Genomic DNA, 23,176 nt, shown 5'->3' with positions numbered 1-23,176 from the left:
TCCAAACAACAGTATGCAATATGGTGGGTTATCTTACGGGCAATCCAAGGGCAGGCAGCTGGGACCTTCTATGCTGCCTGCCCGCCTGATGAGCCAAGCAGCACTGGGGAGAACCCCATCTGTGCTACACCTTATGGTGTGATCCGCTTTCCGGATCACGTGACATATCGGTCCCTTATTACTCACGCCCCTTTCAGGGCAGAGCGTAGCAAGGCAAGTCTCCGGTTGTTCAGGCCCACAACCGCCCAAAGGACTAACGGGACGCCGACATGGTTTTCCAGGAACCTCCCATGAGGCTCCTGGGATTTGGCTCTGGCACGCCTATTGTGCCCTGCAGAGGTACTCTTCTGTACCCATTTGCATCCAGATCGCCCTGTAACACCGCCTGCAACGAAAAAGAAAACATTACAACATTCTATGTATCGTGCCTGCCGCCCCATGCCGGGTAAGCGGTAGGGTGCGAGATGGAGTGACCAGCGTGGAAAAGAGGATGCCAAAATGGCAGGGGAGGCCTATATAACTCCCCCTATCCTCAGCGCGCAGGAAGTGACGCCCCTAGTGCGCCACAGGCCAGTCGGGGGGGACTCCTCCCTGAGTCCCCGCAACTAGAGAAGGGGGTGAGTTAGTGCCCAGATGTCACTAGAGGGCCGCCCTCTTGAGTGACCCCCTGCGTGGGCCACGGGCAGCCGCATAGTGCCACCATTGGCAACATTCCCCACCCACACAACACATAGCATGCATGCTACATAAATAAATACACAAGACAACTTTTGTTTGGGTAAATATTGCTGCAGGTTTATTCCATACAACAGTATGCAATATGGTGGGTTATCTTACGGGCAATCCAAGGGCAGGCAGCTGGGACCTTCTATGCTGCCTGCCCGCCTGATGAGCCAAGCAGCACTGGGGAGAACCCCTTCTGTGCTACACCTTATGGTGTGATCCTCTTTCCGGATCACGTGACATATCAGTCCCTTATTACTCACGCCCCTTTCAGGGCGGAGCGTAGCAAGGCAAGTCCCCGGTTGTTCAGGCCCACAACCGCCCAAAGGACTAACGGGACGCCGACATGGTTTTCCAGGAACCTCCCATGGGGCGCCTGGGATTTGACTCTGGCACCCCTATTGTGCCCTGCAGAGGTACCCTTCTGTACCCATTTGCATCCAGATCGCCCTGTAACTCTGCCACAGCTCTGGAGGCGGCCTCCGTCACCGCCAGGGTCCCCCACCAAACATCTGTGGTCTTACCTGCAATCTCTCCTCTCTAGAGCCTCCTGTAAATCTAGAAGAAAGAAATCCATCCCTAGTGGACAGTGCGCACTGTCTGTAATATGGTGCCTAACATTAAGGATTGACTAAGTCCTACTTTACCCCCATCCTGGAATATTCTAAAATATGGGGGCGGGGGGGTTCACCCTGCCCACCCTGAGCAGCCCCAGTGGTGGAAAATTACCTGCTCTGTTAACTTTTAATTTTTGTTGAACACTGGACGTGCCAAATGTTCGTTTTGCATAGTAGCCTTTTATGCTTGACACCTTGGTTCCCCATTTCTTGGGACAGCAGCACACTCCGTTGGCTGACCGCGTCCCCACCCAGCGAGGCTAATATAGCTAACCGGGTGGGGCATTTGAGCTTAACTGCAGGAACATGTCACCTACCCTTGGTTCTGGGGTGCACTTACTTTGCCCAGTTGACCAGACGTTTACACAAACCCCTTTGATTGCTACACCCTGGTGAACACTGTAATGGTGTAAAATCTGGTTGGAAACAATATATGTCTTTCACCCACTCTCAGCGACACCTCACCCTTTCGTGCAGTGACAACTGATGCAGCGCACCCCGCTTGCTTAACTGCCGTCGGATCACAGATGCACATTACCAACTGTCCATCTCTGACCCTGGATGCTTTAAACCCACAAAAGTGTCAGAATCCCAGATTCCCAGTTTCCTGTTTAGCCTCAGTACACCGGCAGTGGTTCCGCTAGGAGATACCACTGTCTGCAATCTAGTGCCTAACTAATTGCACAGACCCCTTTGATTGCTAAACCCTGGTGAACCCTTAATGGTGTCAAATCTGGTTTGAAACAATATATGCATTGTGCCCAATAGTGGCAACACCTCACCCTTTCGTGTAGTGACAACTTGCGCAAACAAACTGACCAAAGCACAATGCACAGGCAGTGTGCCCAATGAGACACCCCCAGTTCTGTGTGATACAAACTCTAACTCACCGAGTGCCAGTTTGTGCATATCGTTTTGGGGTGACTAAGCCCTAATGTGCCCCCTTACCTGGATGATCCCCAGTACAACGGTACAGACTGATGACCAAGTGCTGTGCCAGCCAATAAACATGTAGACATGGAGCGAATTTATGCTCTCTCATGCCCTACAAGGTCGCTCGGTGCGCCACCTTGCCTAAACCAAGACAAGGGTGGATCACCATGTCACTCACTCAGCATATGTATCCCCTAACAACTTTTGCTAAGGTAACACAGTGTACCAAAAGGTTAGCCAATGTATTTGGATAGGAGGACAGGGAGTAAAACATGAGCAACTATACCTGCCCCTTCTGAAATAAAAATGCCAACTGTACTGGTAATTGTCGGCATTTGTGCTCCAACCACATCTTCCCAGACTATTGACAGACAGCACACTTTTCCTAAAGCTCCTGGGATTGTGAGAACAAAAGTACCTCCCCTACCCTTTCTTTAATTGGGGGCCTGCCCCATGACCAGTGAATTGCAGCCCATGTGCTGTAACCCCGCGATACCCAAAACATATAGAACATGGCATAGCATCACCATACACACCTTCAGAATAACAGTGAGATGCGCTGTCAGCCGCTGGCCAAAATAAAACAGAACGAGGGAAAGAAACAGATCCCGCACCTGTGCTCAACCAGCTCCAAACATTTAAGCAACACTAGTAATTTTTCGCAAGTCTGCTCGTTTAACGTTCACTTTTTAACCAAAAAGCGCCAAGTGTCAATGGTTGTCTTTTCTCAGTTCTATCTAGCACCTATTCGAGCTGATGGTATCTGAGCGCCTCACCTGCGCACCCGTTACAACATACAAGGACTTACCCCCCCTTACCGGCATGGAGATTTACATGGCAGTGGCCCTGCTAATTATTGTTTTGCCCAAAACCACAGGATTTCGCGCCAACGCCGGCACGTGAACTTTGTCCCTCAGCTCCAAAGTCTCTGACTTTCGCCGTTACATCAAGCACTGCCTCAAAGACTAAGTTAGATCTGCTTTACCAAGATCACACCATTCTCTCAAGCAGGGAATCTGGGAATGGAACTCCTGATTCCACATTCAAAACCCATTGTCTCCACCTCATTGCCCCCTGTTTGCCATGGTAAACCTGGTGATGCATCTACATCCCCAGTCTTATCCTTTTCAAAGGCGTTTTCTCTTTGGTTTCACAGTTTAGCGCGAACCAGACAAAATATTTGCCCACTGAGTGAATTAGGCGATATGAGGACGTCTATAAACAAGAAATTATACAAGCCTTAGCGATCGCCCCTCTGGATGCGTGCCTGTGTCCATGGGATTACCCCCCGCAGGTTGCAGATTATATAGAGCAATACAGACACACTAACTATCTGCTGGCTTTGTAGCACACTCTAGCCTTATGAAGGCAACGCACAACCACTGCAGTTGTAGCCGCTGCCCCCAACTCACGTCTACATCCCCACTGTACAGCGCCAGGTCTGGGTAGATGCCTTGCATGCATCCGGCATGATGCCACACAGGTATCCCAGATTCGAATCTGCACCCATTGTTAAGTTAGCAAAATGATGCGAGAACCTCATGGCTCACAATGCAGGAGTCTAAAGTACCCCTATTCAATGGAACAACACCGGCACTGATCAGTCATAGCTCCTGACCGGGGGGGGCACTTTGTGGGCTCAGAGGAGGACTACTGGCCCACGGGTTTGCTCTCACATTCTGATCAATGCACCGTCTGCCCGCGTTTTTTTGTTGCAACGTCTGTTTAGCAGGCGTTGACGACTTACAGATGCAAAACCATTTAACAATAGCCCTCCAGCGCAACTGCAAAGATTTATCGGAAATTGTCACAATAGGCTCCCAACGTAACATTACACCTACAGCAAGCCAGCACGATTGACATTGTCAATGGTTGTTAGTTGCACGAGTTAAATAGGAACAGCTATGACTTTGTTGTGAGAATATTACCAAGGAAACAAACCTAAACGGAAAACGAAACCACTGGGACTGTAGCCATGAAGGATAATGAAGTGAAAGACCACCGAACCGAGGCAACGCCTCAAAAGTTTATCGCTCTTCAAAAGTTCAGACATGAGACAAACCACACCTTTTAGGGGTACCAGAGCCTTTTTGAATACTTCTAAACCTATGATGCATAAGGATGGTTTGACCACCCTTGGAATTGCCCACATTTATAACTGGTCCCATGATTATCCGTTAGCCACCTATGGGCTAGACAAATCATTGTGTTTGCAAAGAAACACCGCCCCTTATCAAATTGGCGCCAGCCAAGTAAAAGTCTCTTTTTATTCCTCTCAACCTGTGAAAGCAAAACTAACACCAACTCTGCCATCCCCCAGTTAGCCTATAATGGACGATCTATATGGTGCACAGAAAATTTACCATGCCATCCTGTTCTTCCAGTGATATTCCTCTCTAAATTAAACAAGTTATTGCCCGGAGTCACATTGTGCTGGGCTGAGATGTCGCCAGCGATCGAACCGGGAGCCTCGTGCCCGGGAGTCAGTCACCCTGGCCCCTGCGCCACACCTCTCCCTCGTAACCAAAAAAATTGTCATGCAAAGTGAGGCTTTCTACTTCAAATTGCTAACACTCGGCTCTAGGCTTTCACGTCAAGTTTAATTTATGTGTGTCCCGTAAATGTCAAATTTCCTAGCAAACTATAAGTAATTATGTATCTTCCTTAACACCATGACCCAGTGTGCACCAATGCTCTCCTTACACTAGGCTCAATTATTCCACCCATCTTCTTCGGGAACAACAACCAGAGATGTCTGTCCCCGTATGTGCAATCATTGTTGCAGCGCAAAGCCAGGCAAACAGTAACTGATTAATCATGCTACGCGTCCACAAACCATTGTGAGCAGCTGCTCAAACATCGCATCACATTAAGTTTGTCTGCTTGAGCGCTTAGAAGCCCTCAACACATTAATGGTAGTTATTACCTCACACACCCACCGATGTTTTAGAGTAATATTACTATTTGTAATGCTAAACAAATTGCCCCTGTTGCTGCACTGAGCCAAAGGAGTGCTCTACTGCTTTACCGAAAATGAACAACACCATCAGTCCGTCAGACCACAAGTCCCTGTTTCACATGGCCGAGAGTGCTGGACGCGCAGGGGGTGGCCTAATTTTTTAGTGGGTTGTGCAGTGTCTGATTTTACCAGCTCTTAAGGGTTTCCTGGGTGGTCCCTCCAAACCTCAGATGGTGCAGTGACTGTGCCCCACTTCTAATGTTGTGCAGTCAGTATGCCTCCCGGGAGCTTATTAGTCCCTGAGCCTGCCCCAGAATTACTGCACGACCGGAGGGGCAACCCCCTTACTTCGTTTGCATATATCACACTCTCATACAAATTAGAGTAGGAAGCCTCCTTTGAAACGCATTAGTGCTAAATGTGCATCTACACATGGTGTACTGCAGATGGAGTTGCACAAGGATATTTGTCCCCCTCTACAATATGGAAGTGCTTCATGGGCGCTTCTGTATTCTGGCCCGTGTTTGGATTCCATTGTTAAAATACTTAAAATAGGGAATGCCAAAGCAGCGCTCATGTTTAAAAGAAATGTGCGATTTCCCAAAGTAAATTATTGTGACTGAGGCTGCCAGACGCGCCTCTCGCCCGGCTGTAAATGCGTTTGGGATGCCTTGGCTTCTGCCATAGTCGTCTAAGAACACGGCAGGCTGCACGCTCGCCACCCATGCCCCACACCTGATACCCCCGTTCCTGCCCGTGCCCAGCACTGCTCAGACGCCACGGGCGGGACACAGCAGAGAAACATGTTGTGCTACCAGTCAAATGTCAAATGTCAAAATTTTTTGTAAAGCGCACAAATCACCAAAGGTCTCAGGGCGCTAGCAAACCAAGACAAAGAAATCGGGGAGTGACTGAAAATGCTCATGTATCAACATTTATTGAGAAAAAAGCCAGGTCTTCAACTTTCTACGAAAGAGTAGATGGTCCGTTATAGAGAGCAGATCCAATGGAAGTTTATTCCATAGCGAAGGAGCCAAGTATGAAAAGGATCGACCTCCATTACGGGCTGTCCGAATACGAGGTTGGACAAGAAGAAGTCTAGAGCTGGACCGCAAGAAGCGTCCTGGAACATACCATTGAAGTTTTTTCACCAGATATAATGGACCAGTGCCATGCATTATCTTATGCGTGAGACTTAAGATTTTAAAACGCCCTCTTTGGTGAATCGAAAGCCAGTGCAAGGTTTTTAGGGTGGGGGCGGAGGAAGTGCGGGAGGGGAGATTCAGGACAAGTCTGGCGGCCGTATTCTGGAGGATTTGAAGTTTGGAGAGTAAATCCTGGTTGAGTGCAGTGAACAGGGCATTACCATAGTCCAGGCGACTAATGATAAGACCCTGGACCAAAGGTTTCCTTGCTTCTATGGGTAGCCATTTAAAGATCTACGTAGCATACGCATAATCCCAAAACAAGTCCCAAGCACTTGGTTTATATGGGTCTTCAAGGACAGAGAGTTATCAATTGTGATGCCCAGATTGCGGACTGCTAGCTTGGGCAAGGGACAGGTGCCCAGCTCAGATGGCCACCAGGCACAGGTCCAGAGCTGTTCGGCTTTCCCAAATAGAATAACCTCCGTCTTCCCAGCGTTCAATTGGAGCCTATTTAGATTCATCCAGTCATTGATCCGGATCAGGCAGCTCTTAAAACGAATTTGAACGTCAGACTGGTCAGGGTCACAGGTCACTAGCAGCTGGGTATCATCGGCATACGATAGTGTGTCAAAACCATAAGACCTGATGATATCGGCTAGAGGTGTTAAATAAACGTTAAACCGCATAGGGCTGAGAATAGAGTCCTGCGGGACCCCCACTGTTACTGGGTATGAGCAGGAGACGATCCCGTCCACGGAAACCGTAGTGAAACGGTCTGCCAGATAACTCTCGAACCAGTCCAAGGCCCTCCCTCTGACACCAATCTCCCACAGACGATGTTTGAGAATACTATGGGAGATGGTGTCGAATGCTGCAGACAGATCCAAAAGGACCAGGATTGCTGATTCTCGACGGTCCAAAGCTAGCCTGATTTTGTCCACTACTTCAATGACTGCGGTCTCCGTGCTATGGGCAGTGAAGTGAAGTGTTTTGTTGCAGCAGGTGATTCCCACGCAATGAAACTGCTGGTAAAAGCACTCACTGACCCGGTCCCTGTACCATTGCACTCGGGATTACAGTTCCTGTGCTTTGCATTATACCGCTAGTTCTACCACCGGAACGCAGTGGTAGAGTGTGAGGGAGGCAGGGGTGGGACATGCGACGCGAACTCCCTTCTCCGGAGGAAGGTAGCGCTGTTCTTATTGGCGCTAGCCTCTAGACAACTGAACCCAGCACGGCGGTGTATGCTACAGGCGAGTGCTTAAGAAAAGAAAGGCAGGGGCGTACAGGAGTGAAAAGTGCTCCCCCCAGAGACGCACTTTTACCGAGACATGCCGCTTAAATGTTACCCCTGCTCCAGAAACGGCACTGAGCCCCGCCCGACCGCAAGGATCCCAGAGAAACAGCCCGGGGTGAAACAACTTGTGACTGGAAAGTCATAGCTGGCAGCACGTGCTGCCCATATGGAAGCTGTCCCGCCAGTCACCACGCCAGCAGTAGGTCAGCGGGCAAAAGGGCGGGTTGGGTTGTTTGGGAGTGGGGGGAGCCTCATGACTCTGAACTGGCCAAACAAAGTACCAGGTCAGCCCGGTCTCCTCTTCCCTGCAGCAAGAGAGAGGCCGCGGCGACACCTCTCGGCCCTGACCAGGCTCTGCTAACGCTCTAATATCCCGCCTGATGCGCGGCCCGTGCGAGGCCTCCCCAGGGGTAAACTTGTGGACATCATGGGGCGCTGGGCAGGCGCATTGTGCACCTGAACCTTGTCACCCTACGCTCACCTCCTAGCACACGATCCGCGGGCCTCTCCACCCCCGATGTCCACCTCTTCAAGCTGATCGTGACCAGACGGCGTGCCCAGCGCAGAAAAGAGGATGCCAAAATGGCAGGGGAGGCCTATATACCATCCCCATCCTCAGCGCGCAGGAAGTGACGCGCCTAGCTGCAAAGCTCACAATGACCACAGCAGTCAGACCAGCAAGCATTTTGTAGCACAACTAGCACATCTGTTACCCTCACCATACAGGGCCAGAAATGCAATTAAATACATTGCTAGAAACAGTTTATTTTGTATTTTTTAGAAACGACCACAAACCAAATGAAAACGTTACAGGCTTGTTTACGGACGTCTTTGCTTCGGTGTTTCAACAAAAGAATGTAAAAAACAAACAAACATAAGTTGATAATAAGTATTCCTCGGTGCCTCGTATTCATTTTTTTTTTTTTTTAGAAAAATAAGGTGCCATTTAGAATCGTTAGGCGCCGTTTTACAAGACCAGTAAGTAAATCAACAACACAAACAACAAATAAATAAACACGCGTCCTGCTAGAGCCTTGCTGAATCAGAGCTGCTACTGTGTGACCAATTTAGACAGTCCTGTGTCTTTCACCAGCTCATTGCACGCTAGAGGTTTTGAGCCCATACTAGCAGTGTTAAAACTGAAACACCAGGTCCCAGAATGTAATGTGCTGATGCCTTAAACTCTAGACCTGGATAATGGCCGTGGACACCAGCCCACTGCTCTGGGTCCCACTCTCTATTCACCCAGTAGTTGCTGTAGATGACCCAGTTGGTGAGCTTCTCGGCGCTCTTTTTCAGGTGCTGCGTATCCTTCTCCAGGTCCAAGGATCGTAAGGGGTCCCACACACACTCCGGTGGTTCAAGTCCCATTCTCTGCTGCTCCTGCTCCTGGAAGTAATCCATGGTGGGCTTGGTGATGGGTCTTGTGGCACAAACAGCGGGGTAGGGTTTTCCTTGGCTAACTGTCCCTGTGCAGTTTTGAGTCAGCAGCACCACCTCTACTCCTTGTTGCAGCCCAAGACTTCCCATACCCTTACTACAGCTCACTGCCCTTCCCATTGGTGCTTCTGCTGTGGATATGGGCAGTGCCTGTGTCTGGGTCTGGTTGCACAGAAAGGATCAGTGCTCTTCAGTTTCCTGGTCAAAAGCTGCCTATACCGTCCAAGGTCCTAGCACTGAGCAGCAGAGACAGTGCCGGGGATGGGGCAGACCACAGATGCTACAATGCCATCATCAGGCAAATTACTAGTCATGGACGCCTTGTCCTGGGGCAAAGGCCTCCACACTGCCTCGTTGGAGTCAGGCCTGTGATGCTACACTGGACAAAAGAATCGGTGCAGGCCTATCAGAACCCATTCGATGACTGACATACCGAGACACAGGAGAGAAGAAAAAACAAGGTTGCAGGTTCAAAGAAACAGGTGTGCAGGGTTATACATACCAGAATTCAGAGGGAAACTGGTGCAAATGCAAAAACATGGGGATATATGCTCAAATCCAACCATGCTCAGAAAAAATAGAAGTGATGCGAAAAGGGCAAAATGGGGGTTCGGGTTAGGAGATTGTGGTGTTGGTTCAGAAAAACGGGGGTTCATGCATTAAACATCTGGGTGCAGGCTCATAAATAGAATTACAGGCTTTCAAAAATGGATGCAGAATGAGAAAAAGAGAGCTAGAACCTCGGAAAAACGAGACAGAATACATTAGCGGATACATGACCAAAAAAACAGGGATGCAGATTCTGATACATGTCTCAGCAGACTCAAGAAATTAAAGGCGCAGGGCAAAATAATAGGATGCTCACTTCTTAAAAGGGCGGGGGGGGGGGGCAGGGACAGAGGCTCAGAAAATAGGGGCACGTGTTCCAAACTTTAGTGAAAGCTCATAACGTGTGGAATATGCATGCTCAGAACGTGCAGCCTTACAATTAGATGTAGGCATAAATATAGAGAAGCTGCTGTCTGAGTGAAGGTGGTAGGCTAAAATATGGGTGACCGCTAAAAACTGCAGAGTTGGTTCGAGAAAAACAAGTTGCAGGCTCAGAAAAATTGTCCCACAGCTCAAGAAATTATAGGTGCAAACACAAGATGCAAACGTCGGGTCACAAAAATATGACTGCTAAAAGATCCAAATATTGTGCAAAGGCAGTGTAGGTTCAGATTTGAAATCAGAATGCACTCGAAATAACAATGTTTGTTTCAAGGAAGGTATTAGGATTTTTTTAGAATTTGGTGTAGCGGGACATCTGCCAAAATGTGTTGGTTGTGCCATATGACATCAATTCATTCATAAAGCGGTGGACAGTACACTTCTTTCCCCGTGTCTGCCAGACTCTAGATAAGACCAATATTGTCTAAGGGCATAATTGGTGTCTGAATCTGCTTGAGCACATAACATATAAAAGAGTGTATTTTTATGGATTGTTCCACAATGGTTGTCAACCCGTTTTAGTCTCTCTAGTATTTATTTTGAAACAATGTTTTGCCTCGAAAAATGAAAATGCTTGCCTAAGATTTAGCAATCCGAACTCTTTTTTTTAAATGGAATTTTCAATACGAGTGGGATTTAACCATTTTTAATCACAATAGTTGGTTCTTCAACGTGCGTCAGAAAACTGCTTCTGACACCTACTGATTTGGTGGTTCTGCTATTCCAAGTAGCTCATCTTGGTCAGCAACTGTCCCCTTGCAGCACAAAGGAAACTATGGGCCTTGGAATTCCAAGCAAGTGTAAGACATATGTCTGCACTGATGAAGTCCTGTGGTTTTTGTAAGCTCAGCCCCACTGCCTTTTCTTCGGTTTGTGGGTAGATGTTGTTTGCTTGCACTAAGGAAATAAAGGTGCTCTTCCAGGAACATTGGTGGTTCGAACATACATCAGGACAGGAGTCGGGGGTACACGCGGGTGGATGGCGTCCACCCACTTTTTTAACAGGGTGAACACCGTCCACACTGCCAAGAATTTGGGCCCCACTGAATAATGTGCTGAACTCGTCCCGGTGTACTTTCCAAACACCGGGACTCTTTCAGCAGCGTCTGCACGTTGTCTGCTTACCATCTGCAACAAGCAACAATGTGCAGGCGGGGATGGGACTTTTATATTTAAGCCTCCTGCTGGGCCCATAACAAAGGCCGCATTTGAGGGGTCATCAGGCCTCCTTTGGTTCAAGTCTCATGGCTGGGAGCAGGCAGGAGCCTCACACCTGATGCAAATGAAGCGGAGGGGAAACAAAGGATCACACCTTGTTAGCTCTTCACACTTACTTAAAAAAGGCAGCTTTTGACTTGGTTCAGTCCCTGTTTAGGAGATATGCATGCACTGTAAGAATATCAGGTGTGTTGGTCTTTCCCAGCATTTACACAAAGCAAATTGCATTTATATAGAGCTTACTTCCCCTGAGGAGGCGTTGAAATAATTTAAGTACCACTATTTTTTCTTGTATAGCCCTATTCATTCCAATGCAGGGTGTCAGAGCGCTTTACATCAACATGTGCATATTACATGTACAATAAATTACATACATTTGTAAATGAATATACAGGATGTATTACATAAAACTGGGGGATTGCAAGATGTATAAGTCACATATCATCTTCCATAGTTCACCATGCTATTATCCTCGCAATGCGCTCAAACGTTCACATGATGGACCTGCTAAATATATATACGTGAAGGCTATAGATCTGATGTCACTTCTTGTGATGCCACTTCCTGTAAAGTCGTGGCTTGTGATGCCACTTTCTATGGTGTCAATTCCTGTGATGTCATGTGTGATGTCGTGCACCGTGATGTTGTGCGCTGTGATGTTGCGCGCCGTGATGTCACTTGCATACTGCCTAACTAGGTTTGTCCCCCCACTTCTTTTTTTAGGACTTGTGCCCTGATATACATGATGTGTTCAAGTCGTTTTAGGTTTTCATAGATTTATTGACACAAAACATGCTCAAAAGTGCATACACCCACACTCCATATACACAGCCACAAAACACACACTTGCAGTCAAACACGAAGGCATGCCATAGGCCCCTTTAACACTCATCGGTCCCCACATTGTTCCTGAACTCGCCTCTTCTATGCTCCACTGACAGTCACTAGCTCAGTAGTTTTGGGCTTTGTTTAATGGGAGGTCAGTATGAAAAAAAGGAAACTGTAGCCTGCAAAAGAATATTACAAAATGAACTTGGCTGTTCAGGAGAAAGTATGCCTCCTCAACAGTTACCCTTCAGCCACGCCAGGCCTGTTTACTTTAAAGTGATTACAAAAATATACATTGCTGACACTTTCACATTCTATCATTTTTAAGTCCATGTTTCTAAGAACGACGCTCTTAGAAACGGCAGATTTTTTTCTTCGTGCAAGTACATCGGGCACCATGAAAACATGGATGAATTCAAGACTTAGCTAAATTGAAAACAAATCTGTTTTGCTATTTTTTTGCAATGATTTGTAATGCAGAACTGTATTTTCCCTGTACAGTAAACCATGCCTCAACATATGAAAATAGTTAAATCATATCCTTTGAATATGGATTACCTATCAATGCAAGTCTTTATCTTTTTTCAGGCCCTACAGAAATTGGGATTCGCACAGAACTAACAACAAAGTTCATTGACTATTCCAAAGCCACACGACCACTGCAGGATTCTGATCTGAGCTCAGGACCCACTTCTTCGAGTAAGTGTCAAAAGTAATTGATTTGCTTAAGTATACAAAGCACATTTTCACAGCCGTTCAAATAGTAATTGTATCTACAGTAGAAAATGATTGGATTGTTGAGATTTTGTTTTTTATTTGAGTGATATCTGCCATAACAAATAGGCATTGGCGATTCTTTCTACTCACACCCGAGTCACTCGCATTTTCAAGTAATTTGGAAGTGTGGAAGGCTGCCACAGTTTTTGTAAAATTCTGTGGGGCCCAATTTTCCGGGCACTAAATCTTTTTGAATGCTATTAATAAATTAATAAGAGAACTATATCCTAAAATTATGAAGATAGGCTGAGGGCAAAGAGTTTTGGTAAAAGCGGGTGGTATTTGGTACTGGCAACGGTGTGTGCGAAGGGAGGCTGCCAGTGCACAGCCCATGGGGCAGGAAAGACAAGAATAAGAAAAAGTCAGGGACAGTCGGTGCTGAAAAATCTTTCATGCGTTGCAATTAAAACATTGAGGGCCAGAGTTATGAAGATGTGATGCAGCACATTCCTGCTTTCTCCCTGCCCTAGCTGTAATGCAGGCACCCTGGCACCATGGTGCAGGCAGAATTGTTTTTGTGGAGGAAGGGGCACCTTCCCGCTCAGAAACAATCCTTAGAGGCTTTTTCCTCTTTCTATGTGTACAGCCAAAAACTAGAAGAAATAACGTTTTTTCTCCTGATTGCGCCTCCTCTGGGAAGGAGTACGTATTTGGCGTATTCCCAGGTTTACTACTGGTAGTAAGAGATTAGTGGAATGGTGCACCAGTGACAGTGGTACACTAATCTCTTATTTTTGCTCTGCGTCTGCAGTTGCAGCCAACGACGGGGGGTGCCGGAATTGTTGTGCACCAACCACCATAACAAGGAGGGCACAGGAGAGGGAAGTGCGGTGATCTCAGTCCACCGTTGGTAGTGTTTGCTCATTTACTACTGGTAGTAAACCTGGGAATGCACCAAAATCCATAGGAGGATGCATGAGAACATCAACCCATGGAAAGTCTTCCCAGGGCAGAGTAATGCAATGCAGGGACTTGCTCTGCGTTATTCCAGATTTACTATGCCAGGTAGAACTAAATCTCACTTGAGGCTTGCGTGGCCTTTGTGTCACCTTATGTGACGCAAGGGCAATGCAGGCCTTTCGTAAATATGGCCCTGAATGTCTGTCTTTTCCATATCAAGGGTAACACTATGAATTTGGGTTTTCGATAGAGAACCCACTACATGTATATACACCGACACCTCTCAGTTAGTCCCATGATTCAATAATAATATTTTCACAAGCAATTCAGTTCTCTTCCCAAAAACCACACACATCTCATAGGTACTATTTAGATTATTCAGGCATTAGGATGTATATATGGTGGCAGAAATAGTTTGTTTGTTTTTAATTTGGTTTCTCAATTCCTTGGTGGGTGTGGTCATACAAATATCTTTATCTTCATTGGCCTTAGCCACTGTTTGCTTTGGTGAAGGTTGTATATCGCCCCCCCTCATTACCTGTTTGCTTATCTAATGTTCACTTTTTGCATGCAATTTCAGAGATGCTTACATTTATGGTCTTCTGGCAGATCTTATTTGCTGCTTAAATGTAAGAGGGAAAACAGAGAAAGGGAGATGGCGTTGTGACAGAAGAGCAGTTCTAATTTTGAGTCTTGATTTGATCACCATGGGTCCTATTGACAAAGAGTTGGTTGGGCGAGTTAGACATTTGATCTTGTAGAATTGGTCATTTGGTTGAAACAAATTCCTCACTTTTTTGTAACTCACAAAGAACTCTGGGAGTAGTCATTGGAAGCTGCAACTGACATAGCTGTCTAAGAATACTCACATCTGTATACATTTACCTGTATTTAAATGTTGCTAATCTATCTTTCTATATGCCTAAATGAAACCACAAAGTACATTTGCACAGTTTTACTTTCTTGTTGTTTCTCCAACAAGAAATGTCTTGCCCCATGGATAAATCTATTTTCTACTGCACCACCACTTGTCTCACTCTGCAAGCATATTTATGTTTTCTTTTGAATAGCCCTTAATACCTCTTTAGAGTTATGTTCATGGACATGACAAAGAAGAACAAAACAGGACATGTGAACGAGGGGAATGGTATGGAGAATATAGTGAGCATTGTATATCATTCAAAGACTATGGGGCCTTCAAGGCTACATCAAATAGTAGTCCTGTATTACTGCTTCCTTTACTCATAAATGCTTTTGTGAATAGGCCGTAAAAGTTAATCTTCTAGAGCCAAACACTCCTGTATTATAACGGTGCAGCTAGAGTCATGTACCAGGACAGAAGGTCTTTAGGAATCATTAATTTGTTTCTAATATAAAGTACGGGAATTATATAGTAGGGTGAATTTAGAGCGGTTTGCCTTGACACTGGAGAGTGAGGAGATCACAAATCAAACTGCTTATTTTTGGCTGCTTGGGTCTGGGTGACAAACAGTTCGGGGATGTCAACAGAAGCTCTTTGTTAGGTATATCCGGGCCCTCCAATGCAGGGCACTATTGACAATACATAGGAACTTTGAACTACATATCTCAATTTTCTTGGTAGCCAGTGTAGTGAACTGTAGTGATTTGGTCAGGATCAGGCAGTTGGCACAATTCTAAGCCCTTCACAGAAGTAAATCTCCAAAAATGTTCCAGTGGGAAACACCAGGCAAAAGATATGTGAATACCCACAAACTTGCAAGTTTGTGAATGTTAATTTTTTGCAGGTATCCCTGCCAGGAACACCCATACCTGTCCTTGTAAGTAGTGGTGCTGGATCAATTTTCAGAGTGGGGGTGCTGCCATTAATGATATATCACCAAAGTCAGGGATCCAAGCATCTTACAAAAAAACAAGTGTAGTAAATGTGCAATGCCCATTCAGCAGTAGAGTGGTAAGGGTGTAGACTGGTGGTGCATTTTGGAGCACTTGTGAGACAACCCACTATCATTTACAGACATGGGACCTACATTTGCACAGACATGCAGTTTTACATGTAAAATTGTATGGCACAAAAAAACAATAACGCGTGGAAAACAGGTTTAAGCAAATATTTATCAATTGAGCATCACCAAGTATTGTCTAGATTTGTTTTGATTCTACCAAAGTCTTTCCTTCCATCACAGATGAGAATTACAAAAAGATGCTCCATTTGTGCTTTCCTAACTGCTGATATAATTTGAAATAAGTGTATCGTTCATTTATGGTATTTGAATGTGTGTTGGAAAAAGAACTGGCACCCTGCAGTCTTTCCATTCGTTTCCTGTACTCCAGCAGGATTGCCAACTAGATCCCTTTCACAAAATCCTCTCACTTTGCAGTCAGAGAAATAAAAGTAACTCCAGTTTCTAAATGAGGAGCACTTTGTCAGAAGACATAATTGCTGATATAATATAGCCTGACATTTGACCTTTGTCTTCTAACAAGCAGAAAATGAGACAAGATAAACACAAAATGTAAAGTCATCTTTATTGCTCATTCGCCCTCTGAACTCCAGCAGGAGTATTTCTGGGGTGCTGCAGCAACCCTACTTTCAGCTCCAATGCCTGTAAGCCGATTACTTTGGCTTAAGCATTTACTATAATTTTACATACTTTTACAGCTGTAAGGAAAGCTAGCTTAGATTTGGTGGCAAAATCCAACCATTCCTGATTTCCTGAACATGGGGCAAGATTGAGCCTTTGTAAATGCTGCTGAATTGTACTGCTCATTTACACTTTGGTGAGCAAATAGTTCTGTAAATCATAACCAATTGTGTGCATTGGTTCAAAAAGTTAACTGCACCACAGAAGAACTTTTGAATATACTCATTCTGTAGGACATTTAGTAAAATGGAGGATTGGAGGCCACTACAGTTCTAACCAGTAACTGTGCTACATTACTAGAAGGTTTATTGAACTGTTTTTTTATCTTTGTTCCTGCTAAGCAGAAACCAATCGCATCCTTTTTTTCCGGCTGACTAAAATTTAAGGGCCCAATTCACAGAACTAACTTAAGACAAAATCCTAAACTTACTACCATTTTGGTATTCACAGAAGGCACTTACTCATTTTGGTATTCACAGAAGGCACTTACTCATTTCGGTATTCACAGAAGTTAGGAGTCCTAACTTTAGGACTCCTAAATGCCTTCTGTGAATACCGAAAGTCTTAAAATTAGGATTTTTCTCAGTTTAGTAGTAGTATAGTTAGGACTCCTAACTTTAGGACTCCTAAATGCCTTCTGTGAATACCGAAAGTCTTAAAATTAGGATTTTTCTCAATTTAGTAGTCCTAAGTTTAGGACTCCTAACTTTAGGACTCCTAAATGCCTTCTGTGAATACCGAAAGTCTTAAAATTAGGATTTTTCTCAGTTTAGTAGTAGTATAGTTAGGACTCCTAACTTTAGGACTCCTAAATGCCTTCTGTGAATACCGAAAGCCTTAAAATTAGGATTTTTCTCAATTTAGTAGTTGTAAAGTTAGGAGTCCTAACCTTAGGACTCCTAAACTGAGAAAAATCCTAATTTTAAGACTTTCGGTATTCACAGAAGACATTTAGGAGTCTTAAAGTTAGGACTCCTAACTTCTGTGAATACCGAAGTGAGTAAGTGTCTTCTGTGAATACCAAAATGAGTAAGTGCCTTCTGTGAATACCAAAATGGTAGTAAGTTTAGGATTTTGTCTTAAGTTAGTTCTGTGAATCGGGCCCATAGACTTACTTCTCATTCCGGTGGAGCACACAGTGAACCAGGCACAATCAGTTTTTGCACTTCCTCACATTTTTTCATTCTGCTCATTTTACAGAATGAGCAGAAAAACCCTCCCTCCCGACATCTGCACAAGCCTTACAGGTTCTACAAGAAAGAAATAGGCCGAGCAAAACAGTGCACTTATTGCAATATTGTGTGCACAAGAAACGTTTAGTAAGTTATTCCTTATTGATTACCGCAAATATAATAATCTGGCACAAAAAACAAACCAATACTGTGAGACCCCAATTATGTCATACTATTAGCTTTCTATTTTAATATTCTGGAGAAAAAGTTTGAGCATAGTTGAAAAAGTAATTCCACTAAATAAAAGTAGGACACACTTTTCCATAAACTAAGCTAACGCAGCAGCCTTAGGACTTCATCAAAAAATCGTACCAAATTAAAACAAAAGGGAATAAAAAAGCTAGTCGTTTTTCCACCAGGTAAGGGAGTGCTTTAGAGAGCAAAATACTATTTTGGGTCAAGCTTTGAAACTCTGTGCACCCTTCATGCATATGTAAGAACAAATACAGCAAGCCCAATTCCAGAATGACAATTGGGTGTTCACTGATAACATGTTTCACTTTCAGGAGTCTTGAAGTCAGGTCTTGACACTGTGCATCTCTAGCTCATTATGTCCAATGTGAGGAAGTTTGGCTGCAATGGGTGAAGTCTGCTGGGATGTATTTAGAGGAACAGGAGCATGAATAGAAATGAAAGGCATCCGGACATTCCAGGCACTCTGGGGAATCATTGTAAATCCACTTAAAAATAGAATTCTACACAATGCATAAATGAAAATGTGCAACGTTTAGATTTCTGACTTTTGCGAAACGTTTTCTGGATCAGGCTGATTTTGAGAAATCACCAATAAAATTATTCTGTTTCTAATTCGAAAAAAACCTCAACAACTCTAGTCTGAGACACACATGTATTGTGAAGATTACAGAACTGACACAGGTTATTCTCTTTTTGCAGCACTTGAAAAAACAAGATATATTGCTCCAGCTGTGATGGTCCCCATCCTCCTGGTGGGAGCTGTTTCATTTATAGTATGGAAGATGTGTCAAAGTGATCCACCAGGTAATGTACTATCTTCAGTGCTCATCTTCAGACAAGACAGACTTGCCATCTAAGCTCAAATAATAAACCCACTAACTTATCCCAAAAGGAAAAAACTACTAAAACCTAATTTTAACCAACGAGATATACACACTAGGAGACAAGCAGTACTGGCTTGTTTTTCACCTGGAGACCCACAGTTGAACTGTTGTCTGATGAAGTTTCTTAGACTGGTGGGAAAAAGTGCTAGATTAATGGATGAGTTTAGAACCAAGGAAATGTTCTCGGAACAACTTTAAACCTCCACCGCAGCGAGCACTGGGCCTCAAGATGCACTACTTTCACCTAGTAATCAAACTATACATTTTCCAAGTAAAATGCCATGCTCGCAAATTTGCAAGGAAACGAAAGAAGATTTAACAAACACGCAAATCACAAATCTGTGCATCCGCAAGATTGTAATACTACTTGCCCTTAAAGTACTGGGCTACATCAATCATGCAGTAAATCTATCTAACAAAATGTATTTATTAGGCAGTTTACATTTTAAAGGGGGCCAATTTACCTAGCATGAGTAAATCATGCTGGGACAAAACACAAGATTAGCACTTTAAAAATACTTTAAGCACGTTTGCACTGAAAGCACTTTGTAACTATCCTGGCATTAGGCTGGATGTGAAGAGATGGGTGGAAATTGATAATGTAGTTACCTCTAACTGCACAGAAGTAACAATAGAACATTTTATGAAGAGTTAATTTTAGTTGTCTAAAGACTGCAAAGGACTTTTTTAGCAGACATGAACGTGTAGCTGTAATTGTATTATTATGTGTATTAACAATTTTATTGATTTACTTTTGTATTGCAATAGTTTTTGGTAACTCTGCAAATAAAAATAAACCTAAAAACCTAAACCTTATCCCACAAGGGTACACGTTTAACTTTTGATGTCATAAAAAGGTTTCAAGCATTTATAAGTTTAAAGAACCACACCAAAAATTGTCCAAATAATGTCAAGATTTTGGATATGATTTTTTTCTTTAGAAATACATGAATTGATTAACCTGTATGTGAGGGATATAATATTAGACGTAACAAAACTACAGTGTGCCAGTATGTACTACAACGCTTTTCTCACTAGGTACACTATTAGACAACAGTTTCCTTTGTACTCTGTACTCTACTATCTGAGAGAACCCTACACCTGAATAAACTGAACTAACCTGTGTTGACTATATCGTTTCATTACCCAAATAACCTGCATGAAAATTTAAAAACTGAAAGAATAAGTAAATGAAATACAAATGCAGAGATGCCTAATTTTTTTCTTACTGGAAACCACAGATCTTTTCCTTGTAAAAGAACCCACTTATAGTTACATCTCTGCAAGCAGAACGAGAGAGCTTTTCTTACTATTATGGGTCTCTCGTGAAGGCTTCAAATTGTTTTTTTCTATGACACTTTGGAATACAATACCAACATGGGATGGCCCAGTATCTTCAGTTGAAAGACAGAGAGCCTCATTTAGAGTTTACCCTATTGCAAGTACATTATATCTAGCGCCACTGGAATTATGCAGCTGGGAAGAGTCAAATTATGTGGCAGGGTTGAGTAAATTATGCGCCAAAAAAGCAAAATTATGCAGCCTAATGCTGCCCACTTTTTGATAGTATTAGTTCATTATATTGTCATTTTTACACTTGTTGACACTTCCTGGGCATTGGTTGCTCTTCACTAGCACCATTTTAACACAAAAAATAGCAATAGGCAACTGAATGGTTACTAGTCTTGCTTTATGAAGGGCCTTCCACTGCATGGCAAAACGTGTCGGTGCGTTTGGAGTAACTTTTAAACCGTTAGAGCTAAAAACAACTTATTTTTGCTAAAATCTGCAGATTATATAGCAGATGACGGATTAGGTGGAAAATGATGCAAATGTATACTTATGTAAAAGATGTGGTAGCTGCACTGTTCAATAATTCCAGTGGCACTGATTACATTCTGAGGCATTTGTAGTAAAGCAGATAGGATATTTGCTGTGTTTGTGGTGGAGTAACCCATCCTCTAAACTCTTAAATCATGTCCAGAGCCCTACAGAGCAAGCATTGACAGAGATTATGATTATGCATGTTGACTGTTGCTCTGAATGTTGTTTTTATGGAAAGGTGCGCATAAAATTCCATTCTGTATGTCTTATATTGTGCATTGCTACCTGAAGGCCTCCCAGCACTAGGACAGGCACAAATTAAACCGGGTTCAATGAGAGTCACTCCAAGAGACTCCCATTGACCTTGATTTGACGCTTGCCTGTCGCATGCCCTGGGCCCCGTCACACAAGCGAGGTAGCATTTCTTATCAAGACAAGTCAGAGAACCCTGAGCAGTAAGAATTATGTGGATTCCTGCTGATCCTGGAAGTTTACATCACAGAAATGCAAGGAAAATGTGCACTTTTAGGCGATGTTTGAGGTTTGCAGAACATTGTGGGTAAGAACACTTTGTGGGATCCACAAGAGACATACCACCCTGGACTCCACTGGGTGTCTAGTTTTCAGAAATATCTGGGATTGACAGGTTTCCATTCGTGGTTCTCGATCCCCGGCCTAAAAGAACACTGCTACCTCCATTGCCAAATCAGATCATTTTTGTAACAGGAAATGTTAATGTCTTCACATTGTATTTTGGGGCCATTCCTGTTTCTGACACTAGGCCTACCAACAAAAGTGAGGTACCATTTTTATCAGACGACTTAGGGGAATGCTGGGTGGAAGGACATTTGTGGCTCCCCACAGATTTCAGACTTTCCATGATAGAAATGTGAGGAAAATGTTTTTTTTGTCAAGGTTTGAGGTTTGCAAGGGATTCTGGGTAAAACTACTCTGTGAGAGCCACACAAGTCACCCCATCCTGGATTCTCCTATATGTCTAGTTTTAAAAAATATACAGGTTTGCTCGTTTCTTAAGGTGCCGCCTGAGCTAGGGCCCCAAATCCACAGCTACCCACATTGTAAAAAATGGGTCAGTTTTGAATGGAAAAATGTGTTGCATCCATGAAGTGTTTTAGGCTGCTTTCTGTCGCGGGCACTAGGCCTACCCACATAAGTGGAGGACCACTTTTATCAGAAGACGTAGGGAAATACTGGGTGGAAGGAAGTTTGTGGCTCCCCATAGATTCCAGAACTTTCCATCACGTAATTGTGAGGAAAATCGTTTTGTCAGTCAAAGTTTGAGGTTTGCAAGGGATTCTGGGTAAAACAACCTGGTGAGAGCCAAGCAAGCCACCCCATCCTGGATTCCCCAAGGTGCCTAGTTTTAAAATATTTACAGGTCTGCTAGGTTTCCCTAGGTGCCAGTTGAGATAGGACCCAAAATCCACAGCTACCCACTTTGAAAAAAACGGTTCAGTTTTGAGTGGAAAAATGTGATGTATTCATGTTGCGTTTTGGGCTGTTTCTGTTGCAGGTACTAGGCCTCACCACACAAGTGAGGTACCACATTTATTCGAAGACACTTGGAAGCATAGATTGGTAGGATATTTATTATTACCAATTGGATTAAAGAAAGAAGACATTTTCAAAAATATCTTCCAAAGCATATGATCTTACAGGTACTCATAAATTGAGAGATGTGCGAATAACCACTACTCCTAAACTCCATATGTTTACCCATTTCAGAAACACATAGGTTACCAAGATACCTATTTTTCACTCTACATATTTCCCCAGTTGATTTGCTCTATACTCAGTACATAATGAAAAATCATTGTGCAGGGCAGCTCAGTTGTTGGCTCCGGGTACCATGCATTCCTGGAGAACCTACAAACCCTACATCTGCCCACAACCTAAAGGGTCTAACAAACATAATGGTACATTGCTTTTGTAAATTGGTCATTATGACAAAAAGTTACAGATGAAAACATTGTCAGAAATGATAGTTTTTTCCCACTTATTTTCAATCTTTATTAATTTCAAACGCTAGTTTTTTTGGATCTACACATATGACCCTTGCTGAATTAAAAATTGTGTCTACTTTTCAGAACTGTATAGCTTTCCTGGATCACTCATGGGTTTCACACTGGTTTGTATGACAAACTGAAAGTAGGTTGAAAGCAAAAAAAAAGTAGGAAAATGGACTATCTCTTTGAAAAATGCCAAAACTGTGGTAAAACATTAGGGGCCATATGTTGTGGAAATATGGATTTTTCTGGTCAGTTATGTCCCCTATCTTGGACCCCAACGGTTCTATGTGCATGTTACAAGTACATGTATGTTCCCTCCAGTTCCAGTTATGAAGACGCAAATACATGTGCGTCCACCGTCAACATGTCCTCTGTCAGATCCGCCATGAATAGGCCGGATATTCCATTCCTAAATATGAAAGGCCACCGGCTTTATATGGTTCACTTATGCCATTTTACAGTCCAGGCAAGTAGGCCCTGATTCTGTCATCAAACTCTTCTTGCCTTCTGCCTCTGAAAGCTCCAGTCTGAGCCTGCATCTGTGACCATGAACTTTG

General features: G+C 43.9%; 1 protein-coding gene across 2 annotated transcripts in view; it reads left to right on the top strand.

Annotated features, from left to right (window-relative positions):
- EMCN (endomucin) overlaps positions 1-23,176 on the top strand; it is a 672,183-nt gene that overhangs the window by 591,852 nt on the left and 57,155 nt on the right. For both annotated transcript variants that reach the window (XM_085635882.1, XM_085635891.1), the window contains exons 7-8: positions 12,742-12,852; positions 18,581-18,685. In XM_085635882.1, coding sequence (XP_085492008.1) covers positions 12,742-12,852; positions 18,581-18,685 — 216 coding nt within the window. The remainder of the gene's footprint in view (positions 1-12,741; positions 12,853-18,580; positions 18,686-23,176) is intronic.

This window comes from Triturus cristatus, chromosome 2_1 (assembly GCF_964204655.1).
Source record: "Triturus cristatus chromosome 2_1, aTriCri1.1, whole genome shotgun sequence".
In the NCBI taxonomy this organism is placed as follows: Eukaryota; Metazoa; Chordata; class Amphibia; order Caudata; family Salamandridae; genus Triturus; species Triturus cristatus.
The sequence above is the reverse complement of the archived record's forward strand: the minus strand, read 5'-3'. Positions and strand labels throughout refer to the sequence as shown.